At 33.2% G+C, this 17,896-nt stretch overlaps 1 protein-coding gene across 2 annotated transcripts in view; it reads left to right on the forward strand.

Moving 5' to 3' along the window:
• Positions 1 to 17,896, forward strand: part of ASCC3 (activating signal cointegrator 1 complex subunit 3) — a 303,300-nt gene that overhangs the window by 59,900 nt on the left and 225,504 nt on the right. For both annotated transcript variants that reach the window (XM_036248171.1, XM_036248170.1), the window contains one exon: positions 215 to 340. In XM_036248171.1, coding sequence (XP_036104064.1) covers positions 215 to 340 — 126 coding nt within the window. The remainder of the gene's footprint in view (positions 1 to 214; positions 341 to 17,896) is intronic.

The raw sequence follows: 17,896 nt of genomic DNA on the forward strand, positions 1-17,896 counted from the left end.
TTTAAGATTCATCAACATAATATGATTCATATGTTATAGGAGATCCCCATACATGAATGCTTTTTGTGTGTATGGTTTTTGTTTGTTTAGGCTTTAAATTAACCAAATTTTTTTTTTCAGTACTATGTGGTAATACCATGAGTGTTCTTTTTCTCAAGAATATTTATCATAGAGCATTATTTTATTATTAGATTTTAATTTTTGATGTTTATAGATGATTTTGCCAGAAGGAATCCAAAGAGAGAATAACAAGATGTATGAAGAAGTAAAGATTCCCCACAGTGAGCCAATGCCAATTGGCTTTGAGGAAAAACCGGTTTATATCCAAGACTTAGATGAGGTGAGATGATCTTTTATAGAGTTGATGTTTTTGATGCTTGTTATGTTTATGAATGGATTTGTATGGGAAAAATTATTTTTCAACGTTAGTTAGCTAATACAATAAAGAAACATGCAGTTGGTTACTAAAGATGTATAGTAGGGGAGTTTAAATTTTAAAACTGCATTTATGCATTTTTGATACATTAAACATGTTTATGTACATTTCTGTGTGTATAGGTCTATAACTTCATGTTTACTTTGGTCCTTTCAACTAATATTTGATTTAACCTAAAATGTTTTAAAGGTTTCATGTTGACATATCAAATGGTCAATCTATAATGAAATATAATATATTTGGAGAAGAGGGGACTAAATTCTAAACTACTTTTTTTTTTTCCCCCCTCAAGTTGTAAGTTTTAAATAATTTCAGACCTATGGAAAAGTTGTGTGAATAAAATTACTCATATACTGTTTGTTTCAATTTACCATTTAAAATTTTGCCATATTTGCTTTATCTCAAAATAAAATATTTCTTAATTTAGTTTAAAGTATACATAGTATTCTAAAGTTAATCTTTTTTGTTACCAAAGTGAAGTTGCTTTGTTTTTATATATTAGTAATGATTCAGAAATATAAAATAATGTAGACAAGCAAAAAGAGCAACATAAAGTATAACCACAGCCAACCAAAATGAACTCCATTCCATATATATGTGCATGTGTATTTTGTTTTACAAAAATTGAAATATACAATATATATTGTTTTGTATGTTTATATATATATACTTACATTTATATTTCTATGTCAACAGACATAAATATTTAACATTATTTTTATTCACCATATAGTATTCCATTTTATGCCTTTATTACAATTTTAAGTTGTTTTCTACAATAAGTTTTTATAGTAGACCAAAATTGTAATTAAACCTTTATTAGTGGGTTTCATTCTGTGCATTAGAGTTACCGGTAGAACTTTTCAAAATCCAAATGTTTTGGCCCCTATTTAGTCATAATTTTGGGGGAGGGGCCAAGATATTTATATTTTGAAAATGATTTTTGAAACTCTGTAGCTAATTTTGAAGTGCAGCTGGGACTGAGAGCCTGTAGAATTAAATAATTATATATGTAGTTCTTTTTAAACCTTACTAGTCATTGTAAGCATTTTCATTGAGATTTATTTCATTTTCTATATTTAATATTACAACTTTTTATGAAAAATGTTGACATTCATTATATAATGAATGAATCAGTCTTCTTATTTTTCTTTCATACTTATTTCTAAATAAGTATTCATTCATTTTTCTTTAGATTATAGAAGTAAAACAGTTTTCAAATGGGATAATTCCATCTGCAAGTTTATTATCTCTTTGGCATGTAACCTAATATATTTACAGATTCTATGGATTAGGATGTGGACATCATTGGGGATTCTTATTCTGCCTATCACACATGACATAGATGACCACAGTTTAACTTCACCTGTTGAAGGACATCTGTATTGTTTACAGTCTTGGGCTATTGTGAATTGTATAAGTTCACTCAGGCTGCCATCACAAAATACCACAGACTGGATGGCTCAAACAGGAAACGTTAATTTTTTCACTGTGGAGACCAACAGTCCCTGGTCAAGGTCTTGGCAGATTTGGTTTCTGATGAGGAATCTTTTCCTGGCTTGCAGATAGATAGCGCCTTTCTCACTGTGTCCCTATGGCCTTACCTGACCTCTTTTCAGTGTAAGCACAGATAGAGGTCTTGGTGTCGCTTCCGCTTCTTACAAGGACACTAACCCTGTTGGATGAGGGCCTCACCCAGATGAGCTCATGTAACCTTAGTTACTTCCCTAAAGGTGCTCTCTCCAAATACAGTCACAATGGGTTAGGGCTTTAACTTATGAATTGGGGGGGGGGGGGTCATAATTTCTCTAGAATAAATTTCCAGCAATACAATTGCTAGTCCATATTGTAGTTCCCTGTTTAGTTTTCTACAAAACTATCAAAGTTTTTTCTAGAGTAACATTTTATATTCTCACCCACAATCTAGCATGAACTAGTTTCTTTACGTACTCACCAGCATTTGGTAGTGTCACTATTTTTAATTGTTATTTTAGTCACTTTAATTTATATTTTAAATATATATTACCTATATTTATATTTTAACCACTTTGTTAGTGTGTAGAGATTTCTCATTGTGATTTTAATTTTCACCTCCATAGGAGTAAAAATTGGGGAATAATACATTCAAATGCAGTGTGTTATTATAAGTGTATAAGTAAACTATTCGATGCCATATCACCTTAGATCATGATCCCACCAGATATCTTAAGTATGAGTAGTAATACAGACCTCAAGAGAAAACATGAATGTTAATAGAATGTTAGTTTAGTAGATCCTTTTTTGACTGTGATCTTTTTCTTTATGCAATGTAGAAAAAGTATCAGGAAAAGTGTTCTTGAAGATGGTGACTTTCTCTCTTCACTGAGGTCATAATTACATGTCATTCCTAACAGTCCTACGGGACTATAGATGAAATAAATGCTTTCCCTGACCAAATGTCGCATTGGATAAATTCGTCTTGTCTTCTTAAATTACTTCTGCAATTTGATTTAAAAGATAAGGAAATTTATTAAATTATAAAATGATGTGCAGAAATGCTGTTTAATGGGTCTGTGCTTTCTTGGAAAGGTAATGTAAAAAAGTTTTAGATGGGCTTCTGTGTTAGTCAGGACACATTCAGTTGGAAGTTAGAGAAATCAAAGTCAAAGCAAGCTTTAGCAAGGAAGGCAATTTCTTGGCTTTTCAAACTGGAATGTCCAGGAGTAAAGCTGTCTATGTGCCCTGCTGGATATGTTGGTTCATATAATGCATTCAGAACTTTTCTTCTGATCACTTTCTCTTTCTTCATCTATTTCTCTCTTTTCATTTCTTTCTCTTTCCCTTCCCCATTGTCTCTTCCTCCCTTTCCTTTATCCCATCACTGCCTCTTTCTATTTCTCTGGTTCTTTTTATCCCTTGACTCCAAATACACTTTTTCCTGGGATGAACTCTGATTTTTTTACTTTAGTCACATTTCATTTCTGAACCAACTGCTTTCCTGGTAGTGGTGTATCTTCACTGTCAGTCTCTCATAAGCCAGCAGGAGTCAAGGAGGGATTTTCCAAAAGAAAGGCAGGTGCAGCTCCTACTTTAAAATGGAGAACAAGAAAGATGCTGCCCTGGCCGGGTGGCTCAGTTGGTTGGAGCATCATCCTGTACATCAAAAGGTGGTGGTGGCAGGTTTGATTCCCTGTCAGGGCACATTACCAAGGTTGCAGGTTCACTCCCCAGTGAGGGTACATATGGAGTCAACCGATCAATGTTTCTCTCTCATCTCTCCCTCTCTCTCTTTTTCTCTCCCTCTCCCTGTCTCCCTCTCTCTCTAAAATCAATAAAAACATATTTTTGGGTGAGGATTAAAAATAAAAGATGCTAAGCAGGCAGAACTATGCCCTTGATATTTTGAGTGAAAGAGGTTTAATTTTTGTTGGTGTTAAAAAAGTTGACTTCCATTTATTTTCATATTTGGGAGGTATGCTTTTTTAAAATAACCAACAGAGTGTTATTCAGCAAAGATGGAATACTGATCCAAATGTCATATTTGGTTTGGAAAGGTAATATTAAAAGAGTCATATAATGTTTCAGTTGAGAAGTTAAGAAAATTAAATTCTGTAAAATCTGAAAGTAAAGAATTTGAGGTTTTCTATGACTCCAGCTTCTTGAATTTCATGCTTACAGGCTAGGTTCTAGGGAGAATAAGAAAAAGGATATTATCTCTGGTCTTGTCTCCAACTTCACTAACCTTTTCTTTCTGTAGTGTCTAAAATATTGTTAACTGCATCCAGTGTACGTTTTAAAATCGGTCAGTGTAGCTTTATCTCTAGAAATTGATTTGGGTTCTTTAAATATCTTTTGTGTCTCTAATTATATAGTCATTTCTCTAGCTTAGGGGTCAGCAAACTTTTTCTGTAAAGGGGCAGCTAATGATTATTTTAGGTTTTGTAGACCATATATGGTCTCTGTTTTATAGTCATTATCTTCCTTTTTATTAAAATATCCTTTGAAAATGTAGTAACCATTCTTAGCTTATAGGCCATAAAAAATAATAATAAAATAAAATAAAAATAGGCCTCTGCCAGATTGGGCCCTCAGGCCATAGTTTCTGGTCTTTTCTCTATCTTCTTGAACAGTCTTGTCATTTCTGGTATTTCTGAGTTGATTTTAATTGATGAATATTTCTTATTGTTGTTATAACTGTTTTCTGCTTTTAAATATACTTTATTATTTTTGACTGAATGTCAGACATTGTGATTTTGCCTGTTGAGTACTGGATAGTTTTGTATTCTTGTAAATTTTCTTGAATTTTTTCCCGGGATATGCTTAGGTTACTATGGATCAGTTTGAGCTTTTCAGGTCTTGCTTTTAAAGTTTCTTAAGTACACCAGAGCGGCATTTAGGCTAGGGCTAATTTTGCCTCACTACTGAGGCAAAGCTCTTCTGAGTAGTCTAATTCCCAGTTAAGAGGTTTTCCTGAGCTCCTGGCTGAAACAAGGCATTGTACTAGGAGGTATATTGGGTTCCAAGACGTTTAGAATTATAATTCTGCCTTTAAGAAACTTACTGTCCAGTTACGCAAATAGAACTGATAGTGAATTCCCAGCTTCACCATTCACACCTTTTGTGATGTGGATCAAGTTACATAGCATCTCTAAGTTTCAGTTTCCTCATCACACTATTTCTATGGAAAATAACACAAGTCAGTGCACACAATGTGTATGTGTGCAGAGTCTCTGACACATTTTAGGTGATCAGTAAATTTCCTGCCCGAGTAATGCTTATATAAAATGTTCCTTCACTTAATTTCTCACATTGATAGCTGACTTCTGCTGTTTAATCTGGGTACACTTTGGATTTTTCTGTTAAGGGTAATTGGTAAGTGGACTTAGTTCTCTGTAAATAACGTATAAGTTCCTCAAAGATGAATATTAAAGTAATGTAGGAGGCAGCTTTAAATACAGATAAAGCAAAGAAATATTTCTTTAATAAATACTATGCACTTCATTAGACACCTTACATTGTGTTATTTAACTTAATATCCTCATATAAACTCTGAGAGCAAGAGGTTTACAAAGGACAACTTTTAATTTTATGCAATAGGGCTTGGCTGGGTAGCTCAGTTGGTTAGAGCATCATCCTGATAGGCCAAGGTTGCAGTTTTCGCCCCCCCATCAGGACACGTAACAAAAATCAACCAATGAATGCATAGGTGGGTGGAACAACAAATTGATGTTTTTTTCTCTCTCTCTCACTTTGTCTCCCCTTCTTCTCTCTCTCTCAAATCAATGAACAAATAAATACTTTAGGAAAATAAATTTGATGCAGTGATGCAAATATCGAAGAGTGACTAAGTAAACATAGGTTACCTTGCTTTGGGCATTCTCAACAAGCTCTTACATTCTTGATAAGTTGCAGAGTTGTATGAAAATAATAATTCTTATGTAATTTTGGGTAATTTAAATGTATCCAGAAATCAATATATAAAGAAATCTCAACAAATTCTTAAGCAGTCTACCTAATATTATATTTTAGGACGTTAGTTCAGAATTGCCTCCTTTAAATGTTTTGCTTTTCCTTATAGATCTTTACATACTACACAAGAAGTTCAAGCAAAATATTTTTCTTATAGTGATCCCCTTACTAAATTTCTCCTCTTCAATTTGATACATGTTTTAAACAGATAGTTTTTATGGTTAAACTTTACTTTGTTCTTTTCAGAGTAGGTTATGTTAAATTACTAAAGAACAGATGACTAAGGAAACCTAATCACTGTGTTGAAAGTGGGTAGAGAAAGTTAGGCTGGAGGTTCTTCATCTTGATTATAGTTGATAATCACTTGGGGGTGGGGAGAGCTTTTAAGTAATGTGTAATTACTATTTCCCACTCTAGGCAAATGAGTGAAAATCCCAAGGTTTGAATCCAAGAAATCTTTAATTTTCAAAGCACACACACTCCCTACCCCAAATATGAGAAGCCTGTTCTCAAAGCACTGGCCTCCTCTGCAAACCCTCAGCTGAGCTCCTCTCCAGCGGTCTCTGACGTCCTCTCTCTCTTGTAGGCAGTGGGTTTAGTGTATTTGACACCTTTCCAAGTGAGCTTCAGATCTCATGGGGAAATGGCAGTAAATTTTAATTTGAGGAAGCAATTTATAAGTTCAGTTTACTGCTTATTTCCCCAATAAAAAAAATAATTCTCAGATTATCTATTTTATGGAAACAAGTTCCTGACATTAAGTTGTGTATTTAAAATATTAAAATTTTTAAGTGTACCAATTTAAATAGTTATTTCTAAATTTCTGTTCTTCAGGAAAGCAAGACCAAATGTGTTGTTAAGCACTGGAATACACACACATACAAATTTGTCTTTTGAACTGACTATTTTAAATAAGTCATTATTACTTTCATTTATGTGATATGTTTTTGCTATGTTATTTATACTAAAAGTATAAATACTTTTGGCTTGAAACCATAATAAGTTATTGAAATATTGTTAGATTGAATGCAAGTAGAACAATTCACTTGAGGATTCTGTTGGTGAATATTTTGTTTGTTTGTTTAAGGAGGTGTTCATTTAAATGACATTCTTGCTGTATTTAATTAGTTTTGGAAAGTTTAAAGTCATATGTAATTTAATATCTGTAACATTTTGTGAGCTTGACCACATAAGTCCAAATAGTTTACCCTCTTTAAAAGATTTCAAGCAAGCTAGTGGAAATAATTTAAAGGTTAAAATCAGAGATGAAACCAGTTATTACTATAAATATCAGCCAAGAAACTGAAAATGACATTTTCTGTGTGGGATTCAACAGAATTTGACAGAGACTCTTTTGCTTCTGTTTTATTGCCATCATTAGAAGTGCAGCTAGCTGTTTATGTGACGGTGGTCCTACAATTTAAGCCAAGGAGACTGTAATGCCAATGAAATAATGGCGTCTTCCATTTTTCCGCTACAATACTTATAATGACATCCTGGAGGGACACTTATAGTGCATGTCAGTGCGAGTTCATCCCCCTTAGGAAAATTATGTATTAACTTCATAGAAAGTACCAAATTGTTAGCCTTTCACTTTTGCTTTCAGCCTCTGAAGTTTGTATACCTAATTATAATATTGGTTTTGTGAAACCAGCCCTCACTTACTGTGGTGGTTCTGTCTAAAGCACGTCAGACCTAGCCAAGTCAAGCCCATAACTTTGGTCCAACCATGTCTATTACTGTCCTCTTGTGACTGTGAATGTGACTTGGCATAGCGGCTTGGTGAAGGTGTTTCAGAGGGACATCTGACATGTTGAATTATTACTAAGAGCGTACTGGTAGAAACGTGTGCAGTTTCTTTGGTTTGTCAGTGGAGTTTGTTATGATTGTGCAGCAAAAGTTTTATCTTTTAAATCCCCTCTTGAGACCTCTTTAGTTTTCCTTAGCATTCAAGCCTTAACTCATACCTGGGAAATTAGTGTCCTCTTGACTCCCATTATACTTTAAGTTCTCATAAAATGCGATAGTGCTGTTGTTTGTTTTTCTCTCCCTGTGTTTTTCTCTTCAAGGACAGGCAGTAATAGCTTTATATTTATCATTTTGTCATCAGGGAGGGAGCAGAGTATAGAAGGGCTATTTATTTACTTGTTTTTTTTGTTGTTGTTATCCTTCTTAGGTAGACTGTTTTCAGTATGCGAGAATGTGTAAGAATTGACATTTGTGGACATATTAAGTATTTTTGGTTAGTCTTTGAAATGGTGTAAATGCATTGTTAATATAAAAAGATTATGAATTATGCATTGTGATTTCTTATTGCTTTTTTGTATGTAATAAAATTTGGTTCCGTTTCATTTTAGAAAATAACACCTGATTTTCACAAAATCTTACAATCTCACTTCTTTCAAAGATTTAATAGTAGATTACTCTCCTGAGGTCTTTGTTGCTAAAACATAATTTCCTCTACCCAGATTGTCTGATTCGAAATGATTTATTATTATGAAACCTTAAAACACACAAATCTTCAGTAAAGAGAAACTAACATTGACCATTCACTTCTTGTCGCTTAATTAACACAATGTACTTTTTCAGTGCATTTTAAAATAGGAGTATAAATTAGAAATTTGGTATTTGATAAAGATGTAGAACTCTTCCTATGACAATGAAAATCAGGGTGAATCAGGTACTTTGTGTTTACATTAAAATCTTAGGTATTTATATCTATAAAGCAATAAATTATTATTTTTAAAACATTAAGGCAATATAGAGTAGATGTTCCCCTTTTGTTTATTCTTAAGATAAATATTTTTATTTAAACAAAAATATTTACTAGAACTGAGTATATTACAAAAACAATATCAGAAATGCACTATCTAAATTTATAAAATAGAAAGTGAAAGTTCCTTTATAATCTCAGCTCCAATGGAACACTTTGCTATATCTTTTAATAATGTTTTTTGTATTAACAAATTATATTTAATTAGTTATCTTACTATCCTTTGGCATGCCTTTTTCCTTTTCAGATGCGTTTTCCTATAAATATACATATATATCTTTCTCTATTTAAGTACCATAATTCATGAACCATGTATCATGAATTACTTAACCATTCATTCCCTTATTTATAGATACTCAACTTCTACTTTTCTATTATAAATGGTGATATACCAAATATCTTTGTGCTTGTTTATTTATCTAGCATTCTTATTTCAGTTAATTTAGATACATTTTTTGAAATGGAATTTTTAGGTTAAATGATACATAAGTTCATTAATGTTAATCATTTATAAGCATTTATAGATATACATGAAGATCTGAAAATTACCAATGATAGTCAATTTTTAGAAAGTCTTAAATACTCAGATTAATAGTTCTTTTTCTATTTTGCCTTTTTAAAAATTATTATAACAGTCAGTATTTTTACTGACTTTGTATTTTTATGTTTCTTTTATAAAATTCAGTTACTTGGTTTAAAAAATCAGCATAAAGTAGAAAGGTTTAGAGTAATGAAATCATGTTTTTATCTTGGACTTTAAATTTGCACTTTGGTTTTGTATACCTGAGTTCCAGTCCTTGCCTCGGCACTTACTATCCTTTATCCATGAGAGTTCTTAAAGGCCTGCCTCATAGGTTTTGTTTGAGTATTAAATGAAATAATCACTTAAAGCCAAAACAAAGCTAGTATGTAGTAAATGCTCAATACAAATACTCTCTAACTGTTATCTTTATTATTAAATGGATTAACAAACAATTTACCTGCCAATTTAGATAATCAGGAATGTATTGTCTTAGTATATGTTTGTAGTTCAAGAGCATTAAAGGTAATTTAATGTTATATATGTTTTTGTCACATTAGACCACTGATCTTGTCATAGATCATCTAGTTTATGATTGGGATATTAAGTGCAGCAGTATGTTGGGTCTCCCATGGTTCCTTTAAAGGTTAGTAAACAGAAAACATCCTTATGCTGTTCTGTGGCTACATACAATCCACTGTGTATGTACCCTCATTTATTCAAGTGCTATCCAATGATGACATTTGGATTGCTTCCAGTATTTGCTACCACAAATCATTTTCTGATGAGTAATCTTATACGTACACCATTTTGCAGATGTGAAAATATATTTTGAGGACATTCTAAAAAAGTGAAATCACTAAGTCCAAGGTTATCAGCATTTGTGAAAGAGGTGTTTTTATTCTTGAAATGAAATACACAAGCCATATTTGAAAGAATACATTTGTATTCACAGGAAAGCGATTATCTTAACACTGGGTTTCAAACTTTTTTTTATTTCAGCTCACATCAAAAAATTATTTTACATCGTGATTCAGTATACCCAAACACAAAATTTTCATGAAACAGTATTTACCCTTAATCATATGTGATACACTGTACTATTTTTTTTCTTTCATATTGTATTCTTTAAAAATTCTGGGCACAATCCAATAAATTGAACATAACCTCCTGTGTGAAATAACACTGACCTAGAGTTTACCGGACCGATTCTATTATGTGTGGTAAATGGGGATCCCTGCTTGCACTGTAATAGTCCCAAGAATTCTCTATAATTCTCCTGCAGCTAAAACAAAGAAATATGATTTTTACTTCTTTTTAAATGCTGTCTTAGTGTCAGAAAGATTTAAAAGTTATAAAAGTTATATTTTGAGACCTTTCTTTTCTTTTCTTTTCTTTTTTTTTTTTTTTGGTTCCCAGAGCAATTGTAGCAGGAGTTGATGCAATTCAAGGTAGTTTCACTAAAAATTGTAGTGAATGAGTATAGGAGAAAAGATAATTTGGTTAGTATTTATGATGACTGATGGAAAACAATTGAAAAGCCTTAAATAATGTGAGCAGAAAAATGTATACCAATTTTCTGCCTTAGAGATGGTCATTGTGTTTAACATGAAGTGTCTTTTTTTTTTTTTATCCTCATCCGAGGACATTTTTCCATCTTTTGTTCTGATAGAGTGGGAGGGAGGGAGGGAGGGAGGGAGGGAGAGAGAGAGAGAGGGAGAGAGAGAGAGAGAATCATCGATGTGAAAGGGACACATCGAGTGGCTGCCTCCCCCATGACCCTGACCCATCCAGGGCCAGGGACAAACTGCAACTGAGGTACAAGGCCTTAGCAGGAACTGAACCCGGGTCTCTCGGGACTGCAGGCCGACGCTCTAACCTCTGAGCCAAACTGGCCAGGGCAACATGCAGTGTCTTAGGTATGATTTCATTTATGAAAATTTATCAATGATATAGCTCAAAGATGGCATTATGATTTAAACAAAATGACTCAGCTAAAGCAAATAGAGAAAAGAACAACATCACAGAATATTTTTGCTTTGTGCCAGATACTATGCTAGATATTAGGGAGACATAACCTTATGTAGTCTCATATTCTAGAGGAAAATAGCTCCTTATATTTATCATTTAGCATTTTAGAAATTATAAGTGATTTCATTTGATCAGGTGAAGTATTTGTCAGTCTTTAAAAAAACATTATCAATGAAGCTTCAGTTGGAACCAATTTTGTACGTGGTAGATGCGTAGACTTAACTGTTTTATGTCAGACTTAGAGGTTGGAATACAGAAATAAGTAGTAGTGACTTAATCAGCGTTGGAAAAGGACTTTATTTCCATTTTTTAACAGATTCAACAAACAATTACTTGTTTCCTTGTTTCTTTGCCTACTAAGGATACATTCATAGAGAATAAGAGATCAGGTAAAAACTGATGTTCTTTATTTTCCCTCTCAAACATCCTCAAATATTGAAAGTTTGTAATGTAGTTCTGCACTCCATGACTCAGGTTATGCCAAGGCCTTTCCGACCATGTTAAGGTTTTGGGATATATTCCTAAGAACCTTTTGTGCAGTGCAGTTTGCTGTGTTCTGACAGTATATTAACCAGTTTTAAAACATATGTAAGTAATCTGGATGCTGTCTAGAGGCTCACTGTTTAACACAGTAGCCACTAGCCACATGTGGCTGTTGAGCATTAGAAATATGATTGGTCTGGATTGAGAAGTATAAAGTATACTAATTTCTCAGACTTATTACGAAAAAAGAATGCTAAGTGTTTCATTATTAATTTATCATTATGTATTAAAATAATTTTTTATATACTTTAGGTTAAATAAAGTTATGATAAAATTAATTTTACTTTAAAAAATGTTTTATATCTTTCTACCAGAAAATTTGAATTTACTTATTTGGCTTGCATTATATTTCTGTTGGACAGTGGTGATCTAGGTTAGGAATGTTTAAAGTTTTTTAAACATGCTTTCTTTTTTTAGTTTGTAGGACTAGTTTGTTTTTTAATATACAGCCAGTCCTTCAGATTTCCCTACCACTGGGGTGTCTGATGTTTGGTCTTCCATTATTCTTGGTAGAGTGTGAATTTTTATTTTAGGTCTGCTACTACTGTATAACCTTGGGAAAGTCATTATGCCTTTCACTGAAAATGCATTTTTTAAAAAATCCTTGACCTTCAAAGTGAGATGCAATTGCCTGGTTGAAATTTCTCCTTGGGCATGTAATGGGCCCTTCAAATAGAATGTTTTTTCCTCTCTTAGTCTGTCCTCTTAGCTTTTCTTATATCATCAGTAGAACTGCCATCCATCTATTCAAGGAAAAAAAGACCATCTTTGATATATCTCATTTCTTCCCTCTCTCACAGTTAGGTCATCATCAAATCACTGGTTGTGTCCTCCTATCTCTGTTTCCACTGCTCCAAAGTAAACCAGCAACAACGCTCACCTGTGCTACTAGCATAATTTTCTACCATTCATCATTTCTACTTTTCACAAAGGCAGATAGAGCTTTAAAATATATATATATATATATATTTATCATTCTTCCACTTAAAATCATGCAGAGACTTTTTTGTATTGCAATTAAAAACCTAGGCTCTTCACCGTGATCTACAGTTGCCCACATACTCTGACTGCTATCTTCCTTTCCCGCCTTCTGTCTGATCATTTACTTACTCAGCCATACCAATCTCCAAACAGCTCCTTGAACATATCAACCTAGCCCACATTTAACCTAGCTCTAGGCCCTTGTTCTGCCTAGAATACACTGTGCTTTTATATTTTATCATGTCTGCTGCTTGTTATTTTATTCCCACCTTGGGTCCCTCTTTGGGTCAGCTTCCAAGAGACCTAATTTAAAGCAACTGTGACATCCCACTCCTCTGTGTTACACCATCTATAAAAATTTATTCATATTAGTATTTGAAGTAATCTGTTCAGTAGTGAACTTGGTGTATTTTTTATTCTTCTCCCCTCATTACAGTGTAAGCTGTATAAACTATCTTTATGACCATTTAAATTATTTGTGGCACATAGAAGTTCAATAAACACTTGCTATGAATGGATCGTGAACCCAGCCATGAATGAAAGATCAATTTTTTTTTAATGGATGCTGTTAAGGAGACCCCAAAATCATCTGTTTTAGAATGATTACACACACACACACACACACACACACACACACACACATACACCAGTTAATACTTGAAGACCTTTAAGTGAAAATTGTATCTAATTATCTGAATGAAAATCATATAATAATCTAATGAATACTCAAGAGTGTTAAACACGGTATTCATGTAATTGCTGTATTTTTAATCCCTTGGTTTTAAAGTAATTTATGGTTTGTGAAGAGTATTGGAGTGGTTAGATTCTAGCATATAGCACTTGGACTGAGTATGCTGATTGTATAATCTGAGTTACGATCATCTCTCAAATTTTTTTTTTGCATTTACTTTCAGATAGAGCAGGAGGGAGAGAGGGAGAGAGAGAGAGAAACATCAATGTGAGAGAGACACATTGAGTGGTCGCCACCCACACAACCCCAACCAGGGCCAGGGACAAACTGCAACCGAGGTATGTGCCCTTAGCAGGAACGGAACCCAGGATTCTCTGGTCTGCGGGCTGACGCTCTAACTGCCGAGCCAAACTAGCCAGGGCCATCTCTCAAATTTTGAACCTAAAACACATGCTACATAGATCCAGAGGAAACTTAAACTGTGAAAGTAATGCAGTGTATATATTTGGTGTCTGTATTATTTTTTCTAAATATATGCTGAACTTGTAATGTTTACTGTTAGAATAATTTAAGCATAAGCTTCTGATGCATATACTAGATTGGATGGCATAGCGTTGTCCTGGCTTTATCTTAGGTACCTCGTTAATGCTTTGTAATTTATTGGAAGTATAACTACAAGTACCTACATTTGATTATTATAAACAATGCATTATGTTTAAGGTACATTGTTGGTCTTCCAGGTAAATAACATCAGATTATTCTGAAAAATATAGTGTGTACTTGAGAGCAGTCTATGTCGCCAGTGTTTAATAGGGAGTGTTAGGAACATACATTTTCTGTGGAATTCCTTATGAGTCATATCATTTCTGTAGGATTAGTAGTCTCATGAATCCAAAATATAGATAAGTGGATTTAGGAGGAAACTTTAACATTTAAAATACTTTTTTGCCCTGGCCAGTTTTCTCAGTGGTTAGAGCATTGCCCCGTGGACCAATGAGTCACCGGTACAATTCCAGCCAAGGGCACGTATCTCCGTTGCAATTCGTCCCAAGCCCTGGATGGAGTCCTGCGGGAGGCAGCCACTCGATATGTCCCTTTCACGTCAGTGTTTCTCTCTCTCTCTCTCTTTCTTTCTTCCTCTCTCTCCCTCCCACTCTATCAGAACAAAAATGGGGGAAAAAAAGTCCTCGAGTGAGGATAAAAAAATAAAATAAAATACTTTCTTTTTTAAATCCTCACTTGAGGATTTTTTTTCTCCCATTTATCTTCCGATAGAGTGGAAGGGAGAGAGAGAGAGAGAGACATCGATGTGAGAAAGACACATCAACTGGTTGCCTCTTGCATGATCCCCACCAAGGCCAGGGACCAAACGGCAACTGAGGTATGTGCCCTTGACAGGAATCGAACCTGCAACTCTTTGGTCCGCAGGCTGACTCTCTAACCACTGAGCCAAACTGGCCAGGGCTAAAATACTTTCGACCTGCTGATTGTGACATATTTTGAAAATGCTTAGTTAAAACCAATTAAAAGTGAAAATGATATCTATTTAGAATGACTATCTGGGCCAGACATAAAGCTTTTCTGATAAATGGACCATGAAACACTCAGTTTTCTGTATAAAAGTGAATGCTAAAGTGCTATCCATTCATTAATGTATAAAATCAATACAAATGTTTCTTTTGTTAGAAGAATACCAAGTATTTGGAAGCAATGATTGTTAGCACCATTTAATTATACATTATAAATAAGACAGTGAATATTATTATTGCCTAATTCTAAATTGGAATAAAATAGTTTTGATATGACTACACTTTGTCTTTTGTTTTAAGATATTTATGAATATAATTTGAATATTATTCAAATAGAAGAAATCCCTTATGTATAATGAACTTTAACTTAATTATCTCGTGTTCTAGTAGCTTTTAGGCACGATTTGAAATATACTAGTCCTCTAGTGATATTTTTTTAATATTGTTACAATTGCTATCTTTGCACATTCCTTTTATTTTTTTTACCAAGTTTATTTTTTTTATTTTCATAAATTCCAAATGAGAAACAAAAATAAACTTTTGAGAAAGAGGGTAGGGAATGGGCTGTTTGAAATGATTTATAAATTTCTGGAGGGTTTTTAATTTTGTTTTGTAGCTTGCCGTTTCTTATCAGAGTATATATATGCAACTATATTTTAAAGATTCTTTTGCAACAGTTTATTTTTAATGAAAGTAGACACTGATTGGCAAAATAAATCATTGTATAATATTATTTTTAAAAGTACATCTGGTGGTGGTTTGTATTTGGAACTAAGACAAACAGGTTTGTCTCATGTCTTCCATAGTTAACAGTGTGGACTTGGGTGGACTTGAGTTACTGACCTTCTCTAAGCCTCGGTTTCCTTTGCTGATTTCTTTATGTAGTCTTTCAGGAAAAAGAGGTTTCTAGAGGATTCTTTACGTAGTGTGGTCTTCATAGCTTGGCCATGGCCTACTTTTCCATCTTTATCTCTGCTGCCCCTTCCTCCCATATCCATCACTCAACTACTAACACTTAACTTCCTCTAGGTGTTTTTCTAGTATTTTGATTCTTCTTCTTAGTGACTTTTCCTTCAGATACCTCAGCACATAGTTCACCTTTATTAAAGAAAACTAAAATGATGTAATATGAGTTCTAACATGCCTTTTTTTGAAAAATTCACAACTAATGCATTATAAGGATCATTTCAGACACTCTCTAACTTTTGTTAAGAAATTGGATGCTATAACTGATATATCCTTAGTATAATAACAGTTATAGAAGTTGACTTGAATACAGTGTTATAAACTTCCATATAAAATAGGTTTGTTTGTCAGTATATTCTTCTAATGTTTTAGTTTACTTCTTGCATGAACTGTTATCTGCAAGAACATAAGAAATAAGTTTTTTATTTAAGATTGAATATAGTTTTGTTTTTTTTTTTCCCGAACTGCTACATACATATTTTGGTTAGTTCTGGTTTATTTTTTTAGAGGATGTTAAGTATGCAGTACATATGTTTTTTAGATTTTATCTTTCATTTATTCAATTGATTTATTAGTCAATAAAAATGTATTTACAGTCTTATCATGTTCCTAGCAGTTGGTTAGGTACTAGGGAAATATAAAGAGTAATAAAACTGAATCCTTAGTTTCAGTCCAGTTGGCCAGATATACATATAAACATATCATTTCAATATTTGTGGTTAAGGGTCATAATGGCAATATTAAAAGGGTTGTATGAATGTCTTGCTGCTGAAAGAAATGGGATTTCCTTAAATCATTTGAAATATGGCAAAGTATAAATAAGTAAATGTAATAATTGCTTAGGGAATTGAAGACCACCAGAGATTACAGTTGGACTTGAACTTGAATGATAATGATGCATTTCTCAGGGTTGGGAAGGTATTATAGGTAGTGCAAAAGCACAAAGAATGATCAGAGCATAGTGTATATAAATAACAGTGGTGGAAGAAAACAAGGTTCACATTTCGAAGGGTCCTGTTTGGGGTATACTCTGTGCCTTCAAGATCATATCCTGCACAGCTAAAATTGACAGTGAGAAGCCTTTGAAAAATCTCTCAATTGGAATGTGACATGATCAGATTTGTAATTTGGGAATAGCATACTGTATTCTTGTCAGGAGTCTATAAAGACTGTTTAGAAATCTCAGCATTCACTAACAGCACTATTTTAGTAAGTTTCATAAAACTAAGATGACCTATGACAGTGATGATAATAAGTACTATTAATTTATTTCAATACATTTAACAAGTCCCTACTGTATGTATGATTTATACTATGTGGTTTATAAACATTATCAATTAAACACTGTGATTCTGAAGTTATTTATACTATCTCAGTTCAAATCCTAGCACTACCATTTATAGCTGTGTTATACAAGTTTCATGAAGTCTCAGTTTTCTCATCTATGAAGTAGTTTGGTATGGTTATTACAAATACTGAGGGTAATTGATATGAAGGATTTACCTTGTGATTATTCTATAGTAAGTACTCCATAATTGTTGGCTATTTTTGTTAACCTTTATAATTTTATTGCGTAATAATATTACTGACCTTATTTTACAGAAGAAATAGAACTCAGAGATATTACCTTCTAAATTAAACTGAATATAGTGGCAAAGCCAATATTGTAACCTGGGCTTCTGACCCCAAATCCCATGTTCTGAGAAATGTGCTGTTCTGCCTACCCAAGACTGAGTCCTTGTAGAACTTGATGAAGAAAGTGTGGCTGGTACTCTTCAGTGTTTAATTGATCTGCTTGAGTTTCCAGGCCCTAGAGAAATTACTTCAATCTCTTCAAAGTGTGTGTTTTGTCCAGTCAAAAGCATGAGTGAATATATTATATGTCTAAATTGTACTTTACATTATTTTTTTAAAACACAGTTTTAATAAGGTATAATTAGCATACAATAAACCACATATACTTAAAGTGAAAATTTGA

Source organism: Molossus molossus, unplaced genomic scaffold (genome assembly GCF_014108415.1).
Source record: "Molossus molossus isolate mMolMol1 unplaced genomic scaffold, mMolMol1.p scaffold_m16_p_8, whole genome shotgun sequence".
Classification (NCBI taxonomy): domain Eukaryota; kingdom Metazoa; phylum Chordata; class Mammalia; order Chiroptera; family Molossidae; genus Molossus; species Molossus molossus.